This window comes from Candoia aspera, chromosome 10 (genome assembly GCF_035149785.1).
Source record: "Candoia aspera isolate rCanAsp1 chromosome 10, rCanAsp1.hap2, whole genome shotgun sequence".
Lineage (NCBI taxonomy): Eukaryota > Metazoa > Chordata > Lepidosauria > Squamata > Boidae > Candoia > Candoia aspera.
Window position 1 is genome coordinate 18,580,632 of NC_086162.1, and position 8,404 is coordinate 18,589,035.

General features: G+C 41.4%; 1 protein-coding gene across 2 annotated transcripts; it reads right to left on the reverse strand.

Annotated features, from left to right (window-relative positions):
• Positions 1 to 321: 321 nt before the first annotated feature.
• On the reverse strand, positions 322 to 4,911 carry LOC134503146 (free fatty acid receptor 2-like). 2 transcript variants are annotated; one of them, XM_063311797.1, is made up of 2 exons: positions 4,828 to 4,911; positions 322 to 1,868 (listed from the first exon to the last, which is right to left on the reverse strand). In XM_063311797.1, exon 2 carries the CDS (start codon positions 1,855 to 1,857, stop codon positions 826 to 828), a length of 1,032 nt encoding a protein of 343 aa, XP_063167867.1. In that variant the 5' UTR covers positions 1,858 to 1,868; positions 4,828 to 4,911; the 3' UTR covers positions 322 to 825. The 2 variants fall into 2 exon arrangements, with proteins under 2 accessions (XP_063167867.1, XP_063167868.1); XM_063311798.1 differs by having other exon boundaries at positions 4,805 to 4,901.
• Positions 4,912 to 8,404: the final 3,493 nt, after the last annotated feature.

An 8,404-nucleotide genomic window follows, 5' to 3' on the forward strand; every position in this document is an offset into this window, starting at 1 on the left:
GCAGAATGGTACCACTGTCCCATTCTCTCCCTGTCTTGCTCTAAGTTTTAAGAGTTGGGATAGCTGCCTCTCAGGCCAAAGAACTAAATAGCTGAACAGAAATATAATCAAGGTTAAGAAACCTTGAGTTTTGGAGAAGCTTACTCAGGATTCCTTCAAAAGAAGGTATCATGTTGGACAAGTCCTTTTAAGAGATACTAGCCGGTCCATCACAAGCTTTGCAACTGTTGGGAATGCAGATGTACTAGTCAAGTGCTCAAAGAAAAGAATGACCTAGCCTGGTCTTATGCTTTGAATAGTACCTGAAAAAAAAAATAGTGACAATTTTTAAGGGGAAGGGCCATCGTGAGAGCTGCTATAAGGGAAATAATTATTGTGTTATCAGTGTATTCTATTGTACCCATTCAGTTAATGGGGGCAAAGATTTGTCACAGTGGCCCAGCCGGTGATCCATATGAATTATTGTTCATTTACTGTACTGCACCATAGTCTCAAATCCTCTTTGTTAAGTCTGGAGTCCTTGGTAAAAAGGCCAGCATGGAATTCTCTGAAAGTCTTGAAAGTTTGAGAAGTGTAGGCAGATGTCATCTCAACTTTGATGACGGTCAAAATAACTCAGAGTTGCCAGAAGCAAGTCAGGAGTAGCCAAGTTTTCCAAACATTATTTGATCATTATTTCTCACTCAAAATGAAGTTTCCGCAGGCATTATTTCAGATTTCACATTTGCTTGGATGTATCTGAAGTTGTGAAAAATTTTAGCTTAGGCGTTTTCTGGAGTCAGAAGTTACTGATCTACAGTATATAATGAGACTTTTGCTGAGTGATTACTCTTCTAATATCCCAGATGGTTCAAGGGTTGCAAAAGGTGTAGGCGTACTAGATCCTGCCAGTATACTGGGGACAGATACCTCACCAGCTCCTCCTTCTTTGGCATTGTCCCTACATGACCTGCAGCAACATGGACAGCAGGATGATGTATGTTTCCGGAGTTTGTTGCAGATGCCAATCCAACATTCTGTAAATGTTGTCCGGATGGTGGAGGAAGAGAAGAAGAAAATAACAGGGTCCAACACTGTATTGAGAGAAGTCAGGCAGAATGTCTCTGTTCTCCAGGAAGGGCTTTGATTCTTCACAAAGCCCACAACGTGGGAGATATTGTAGGGAGCAAAGGCAATGGTGAAGTTGAGTATAGTGGCCACAGCTAAGCCCACAGCCCGTTGCCTCTTCCGGGTCTTAATGTTTGGCATGGTGGTTAAGATGCGGATCACATTGGCATAGCAGAAAACAGTGACAATGAAAGGGATGAAGAAGAGGACAATGAAGAGCTCCAGGCGGAACGGGAGGACAATGCGAAGCTGATCAGCAGAGAAAATCTTGTAGCAAGTGATGTTGTCCGTAGGACTCCACTGAGCTCCATGGAAGTGAACAATGAAGACAATGCTGCCACAATGGGAACAAGCCAGCAACCAGATGAAAAGGCTGGCAATTTTTGCATAGGTTGGTCTGCGGTTCAACTTGTGCTTAACAGGGTGGGCAACACACAGATAGCGCTCTATACTGACTCCCATGAGGAACAGGGTGCTGAGATAGATGCTGCTGTAGAAGAAGAAGTTTACCAGTGGGCAAATGATGGAAGGAAGAGGCCATTTGAAATTTAGGGCAACTTCTGCGATCTTGAAGGGCAAAAAGAACAGAAGGAAAAGGTCAGACAAGGTCAAATTGAGCAAGAGGATATCTATGGGGACTGGCTTGTGGCGCACTTTCCTCAGGAATGAGTAGCAGGCCAACAGGTTGCAAGGCAGACCAACGAGGAAGGCAAAAATATAGATAATAAGGACCACAATTTTGTCTGCCATCTTCTCAGATTCTGTAAAAGAATTTGACATAATAAATGGTTAAAAAAAATCCCCCCCAAAATTGTTTCTTATTCCTCAAGAGGGTGGGGAGTTTTATTGCTCTTTCCCCCCCACTTGTTTTATTGGTTTTAACTCTGTAAGCCACCCAGAGTCACTGTGTGTGAGTTGGGCGGCTATATATATTTGTTAAACAAACAAACAAATCAGGTTGGAGAACATTCTTCTGTCTCTAGGGATACTTTGCATTGGCCCTTTGGGGAAGAATGAAACAGTTTCCCCAATGGTCATAAAATAGACCTTCCAATGCTCTAGTGGTGTTCAGACCTTGTCCCTTGATGAACCAACTTCCCTGTTCTGCTCATCAGATGCCAAACTATCTGCATACAAGTTTGGTTCATCTCTTTGCTATGTGAGAAGTTCTCCAAGCCAAGGCCAGCTAGCAGCTTCTGAAACTCCTAATACACCTCTTGTATTTTTGGAAGGTGTTTGGAAAGATTCTAAACCTATGGTGTATTCTCATAGACAGATGAAGAACATAATCAAGCTAGATACTGATAATTTGTAAAAATTGTGAACCTGCTCTAGTACTTGTTCATCCAGAGGTGTACAGACCACCTCCATATTAATGGGTTCAGCTTCAGTCTGTTTGCTTCCATGCAGACCCTTACAGCCTCCATGCACAAGGTTAGCATGTTGACAGCATCCACCTATTGCCCAAGGTGGTGATGTATAATTGGGTACGATCAACAAACTAATGATACCATACCTGAAACTGTCTCATGATCTCTCGCAGTGGTTTCATATAGATTTCAAAGAGCAGGGGAGAGGGGCCATCCCCTGCAACACCCACAATGTGGAGGCCACCAGGATGACCTATTATCCCATACTACCACAGACTGAAGTCACCTACTGAAGAAGGAATAGAACCACTGCAAAACAGGACTTCCAATCCCCAACCCCAAGTAAAAGTAGCCCAGTAAGATCCTGTGGTCAATGCTACTGAAAGCCATTGAAAGATCTAACAGGACCAGGAGGGATGTGCTACCCGCATCTAAGTCATGCCAAAAGTCATCCAAGAGAATATCAGTGCAATCTCTGTCCTGATCATAAATCTGGACTCTGACTGACAAGAGTCCCAATAATCAAGAGTTTTACAGCAGCCCATGTACACCACCATCTCAATAACCTTTGCTAAAGAAGAAAGATCGGAGAGTGGACCATAGTTATGTAAAAGCTATGGAATCAGGGATGGCCCCTTCAGAAGGAGGCACACCACAGCCTCCTTCAAGACTGTTAGAGACTGCTCTTCCTGAAAGCCTCCCAGATCCAAGTGGTTACTTCTCTACCTGCTTCTCACAGTAGCCAGGATGGGCAGGGCTCCAAAGAACAGATGTAAAGAGACAGTCTAGGTAGCACTCTATCCACTTCATCAGAGCTCACAGACTGAAAGGAGTCCTGGATAATATGGCAAGATGATGCCCTAGTCACCACCAAGGACTCTGTCTATGTGGAGTCAAAACTATGGCAAATCTAAGTGGTTTTATCACTGAAATGCTGTGCAAATTGGTTACAACAGCCAGGTAGGAGATCTCTACAGTATGTTGACTCCTTCCTAATTTTCTCTTTTTAGCTCTGGTTTGGTCTCTTAAATTTTAGCTGACAGTTTTACTATGACATGGAAAGGATGCATTATTATGGGCATTCACAAGGAGCTTGTTTATTTATTTATTTATTTAATATAGCCAGATTAATTTATTTAATCCTTATATATTAGGATTGGGTTTTCATTTGGCAGGGCCAAGTTAGAGCGAAGGCAGTGGACTGTGGAGTCCTTAGTGCTCTCTCAACTGGGTTGCTTGCTTGCAGACATTTCATTACCCAACTAGGTAATGTCTTCAGTGCAAACCACCAAGCTCAGACAGCACCAAGGACTCCACAGATCAACCCTGAGCCACATACATTCTCTTCTATTGGAAGCAGTGAACTGTAAATATAGAGAGATCAGAGATGCAAAGTGTTTGCCAAGAGGCATCTACTTAGGAAGAACCTTCACTGCAGCTAAATACTTAAGACAATTGGAAATATCAGAATAGAGAAAAACTGTGATATTAGCACATTTTAATGGGTTAACATCCAGTGTACTGGAAAAGAAAGATAAGAAAACCCTGTATGAAGACCTGCTCTATCTATGTGGGATGGGCCTTATTGAAGCTATAACACATTTTCTTTTATCTTGTATTATCTATAAGGACATCTGTACACATTACGTGATTCCATTAACTGTTAATTTTCAAGACAGACTTGTTCAATCTTCAGGACCCATTGTCAGATGAGAATGAGTAAGACATTCTCTAAACATCTTGAAATGTTGTTGCCTGCAGAATTCATGCAGAACTAACTATCTAGTCTTAAATCTTAGTGTCCTGATTTGCCTAGTTTTGGGATTTGACCATAATAAACCTGTACTACTGCTACTGCAATTTAAGTGCAAATGAAATATCACTGAATCACCATTAGCTGCTTCCCAGCAAAAACCCTATTTGGTTTCTCTGCTCAGTACCGACATTGCTTATATTATGAGTATCAATCAGCCCTTCTTGTGTTTCAGAGAATCCCGACGACTGAATTTCAAATATTCCATTTGAGAATGGAAGAAAATTGTATATTTTCCAATTTTTGGATTTCAGTTCTGAACCCTTCAGAGTAAAATTTGAGTCCCCAACATCCCACTGCATGATACAAAAGGGATATTTTTTTGACATCACTGCACAGGAAAGAGAAGAATCTTAATAACTGATTGTGTGTAAATATTTCTTCCTGCTTCTTTTACACATTCCTATAATATCAAGTAATTCCTATCAGTTTCTACTAATTTCAGTACCACCTTTTTCTTTTACCATATCTCATTTTATCCATTTGTTTTCATCTTTCTTTCATTAATTCCCACCACATTTTTGTTTAAAATCTAACCTGTATTCTAGTGGAATGAGATCACAAACGTCCAATGTTGATCCAGTGGCTTGTCTGAAGGATATGGATATCAGTGTGAGAAAGTGAAAGCATTTGTCAGTCACAGGAGAGAAGGGAGCTTATATTTCATTTTGCAGGAAGTGTGGTCATTAGTAGAAAAAGGAACTTTTTACCAGTAGAACAAGAATAACTCTGAAATATCTGAGTTGCTTGGGAGGAAGCTTTAAGTGATGCTGCAAAACTCCTAGATTACACAATTAACAGTCCTTTATTTATTTCTTCTTTAGTTGGGGATGCATATCTCACTTTGTTGATAACAAAAGCCTTCTCAAGGTGGCTTACAATTGGGAGTGTCCACACAGCTTGGTCAGAATAGTCAAGATGGTGGATATCATTATGTGATTGAAGCTCCTCCTGTTTTTTATGTGTGTTGCAAATGTACAGAGAAGTACAGAGAAGTACAGTGGGAGGAAAAAAAAAACCTTATGTCAAGAGGGATTTTCCAACGTCTCAAGTTGCTCAACCAGGCCCAGAACAACATCAACTCTACAGAATGACTATTTTAGCATTGGGGAATTTGTAATAGGTGTGTCCTGGGAACCTAATGATTGTGTTAGCATGTTGTGGGAACCTCTCCATCCTCTGAAGCCACAATATGGATTATTTGTTGAGGCATAGCCTGTGATATAACAACATAACAACGATATCTGCATATGGCAGCACCTCTTTCACTTCGGTTGATCTCAGAAAAGTTAAGCAGGATCAGACCTTTTTAGGATAGAAGACCACCAGAAAATCCCAGGGCTGTGGACTAGAATGAGAACTTTACAAAACATCTAGAAGAAGGCCATAACAAAACACTTCCATATTGTTCCTAATAAAACGAGATGAGCATGGATGCCTTTCCAGATAAACCTTTTCAAACCCGGATTTCAAGCTTAATGTATGAACCCAGCCAGTAAGCAGTTTTCAAAGGGATATCCATGTTAGTCTTTTGCAGGAAAAAAAATCAGAGTCTTTGTGGCATATTAAAGACTTACTAATTTTATTATCACAGAAGCTTTGATGTATTAGGAGTAAGAGTTTTAGACACAGTTGATGGTGGAGAAAAGGGGATCAGAAACAGGATAAAATTACTGTAGAGCGGAAGGCAGAGTTACTGTTCATGGTTTTCCTACTAACAGATTAAGGTTACTATGGTAACTAATCAGTTTGGCCAGGTGCAGAGGTTGAATTCAACTGCCCCCTTTTCGAATGTTAATTATTGCACCTGGGGGGAGGAACCTGCCCGGACTTGTTTCAGTTCCTCTTTCCTTTTGTGCAGGCATGTAGCAAGCCAGGTAGCTCTCAACGAGAGCTACGTCCTTTAAATATGTTTTGCTTTCTGTAAATAAATTATTTTTATAGAAATGCCTGGTGTGTGACTTTTCTGATCTCTCCTGGGCTAAAGGCTTTCCCAGCAATCTGCCAACAGTTACTTAGAGAATGACCATATAGTTGCAATTAAAACAGCATTTCTTTTAAATGGTTATTTTTGCAGTAGAAAACACAACAAAGCCCACTGCTGGGCTCATACATGCAGGGTAATGGGAAGCAGCAGGATGGTGATTTTTTCACCTTGAAATCACTGGAAGGATCTATATCATCTATCTCTATCTCTATGTATCTACCATCTATATTTATCAGAAACTTTTCTTTTCTCTCCTCTCCTTACTTTTTCTTGCAAATACTCAATATGTTACAAGCACTTTGTGAGTCCTTCAGGGTAGATCAGACTATGAATGCAATGTCATGTACTACTTTTATTGTAAAGCCATAGTAACAGAATCTTGTGAGTCTAAATGCGTTTCCCTCCATTTATCTTTGTGAGAACTAGGGAAGGTCTTGTCTGAGAGGCTTTCTTAGGTTACATTCCTGCCCCTGACTCAGTCCTTGTTTATCTGACTATTGACATGGTAGCAGCTCTTCCACCTGTCCCTCAAAGCCATTCCCTCTGCTCTCTACACACTTCTACCCACGACTGGTTTCACCTCCCAACCAATTTCAGTGGGCCTACCAATGAGGGAACACTGCGGGCAGCTGAGGAACCTCATGGACTAATCTGTGTTTTTCCTCCAGCTGACTGGTAGGCAACTGCAAAAATGGTCAGTGCCCTCTGCCCTGAGCTACAGGAGTTCCTGGAGTAACAAAAAGACTCCTTCTAACCCTGCTCCAAGCAGAAGGAAACAGATCACTTGTTCTTCCTCCTTTCCCATGATTTCAGTGAATGCTGTGGGTGTGTGTCTGACTGTTAGACTTCCTCATTTTTTTTTTCAGTGCATAGTATGTGCTGGTGTTTCTTTTTTTTAAAATTTTTTAAAAATGAGCTAAGCTATGAAGGGAAAGATGGGTGGTTGTCAAGATATCACTCTTGCTGTGTTTGCATTCTCAGTGACAGCTGTGACAATGAAACAGCACTATGGTTTTGCAGCCAGATGCTTTCCCCAACAGCTGCAATTAGGGTTGCGGATTGCAACGTTGAATCTCTGTGAGTCTCTGGGTGGAGGACAGAGTAACAGCTTTTTGGAGCCCAGATTTATATATTGTGAGAGAAACCAGATCAGTTTTTTGAAGCATCTAGGGAAGTTGTAAAAAAAAATAGCTGTAGTGATGGCCATCAGAAGCCCCTGGGTATGTCCTACAACTAACTAAACTTGGACTCTGTTTTCTGATGGACTGTTCTGTCTCTGCCTCTTCTATTAGCCTCTGTATGAGAGTCTGTTTGCCACAGTGCTCCTTTCAAATGGTTTCTGGGCTTGATTCATATTTAGCACACCTGGCTGCTGGTATATATACTGGCCGTGAAGCTCATCACCTTGCATGTCTCCTGCTTCTAAGTCATGCGATAGTTTCTGCTGCTTTTGTTTTAGATTTCTTTCTGATCTAGGGCTGTTCAGTCAATTGATACATAAATTGAACACAGAATTTGGGAGACCAGTTTGGGAAGAATCTGATGCACGTTGCTTATAGAGACATGGAAAATGAAGTGGGCCAGCAACGGCATCCTCCACATGAACTTGCCTCTTTCATCAGAATGATGAAACCTTCATCTGGCCATTGCTTCTGTTTTGCTTTTTTGGGGTGGGGGAGTGATCACCACACATGGAAAGAGGCAGGGTTTGCATCACGATGCCATTAGCATCAGCCTGATTTCCCTTGCCACCAGCAACCCCCCTCCCCCCATTTCTGTGTTTGCAGGGATTTGAATTTGGTGAGAAATATCGAGAAGGACTGAGTTCTCAGCTGAATGTGAAGCCCACACAGCTGATCAAGGTCAAGGAGGCAAGAACTACACAGATTTCAGTAAGGTGTCTTTAAGACAGGGGTGTCTGGGGAGTTCAAAAAAGGTCAAGATGGTGACTCCAACTATGGATAAAAAAGAGTAGGGCTCCAGTTGCTATCTTGACTTTTTTGACACGCCCCCAACCCCATGAAGACATCCTGCTTTAAAGCTAGTCTTGGGGTAAATTTAATAATATATAAATTGAATGAATGAATGAATGAATGAATGAATGAATGAATGAATGCAGAATCTTGG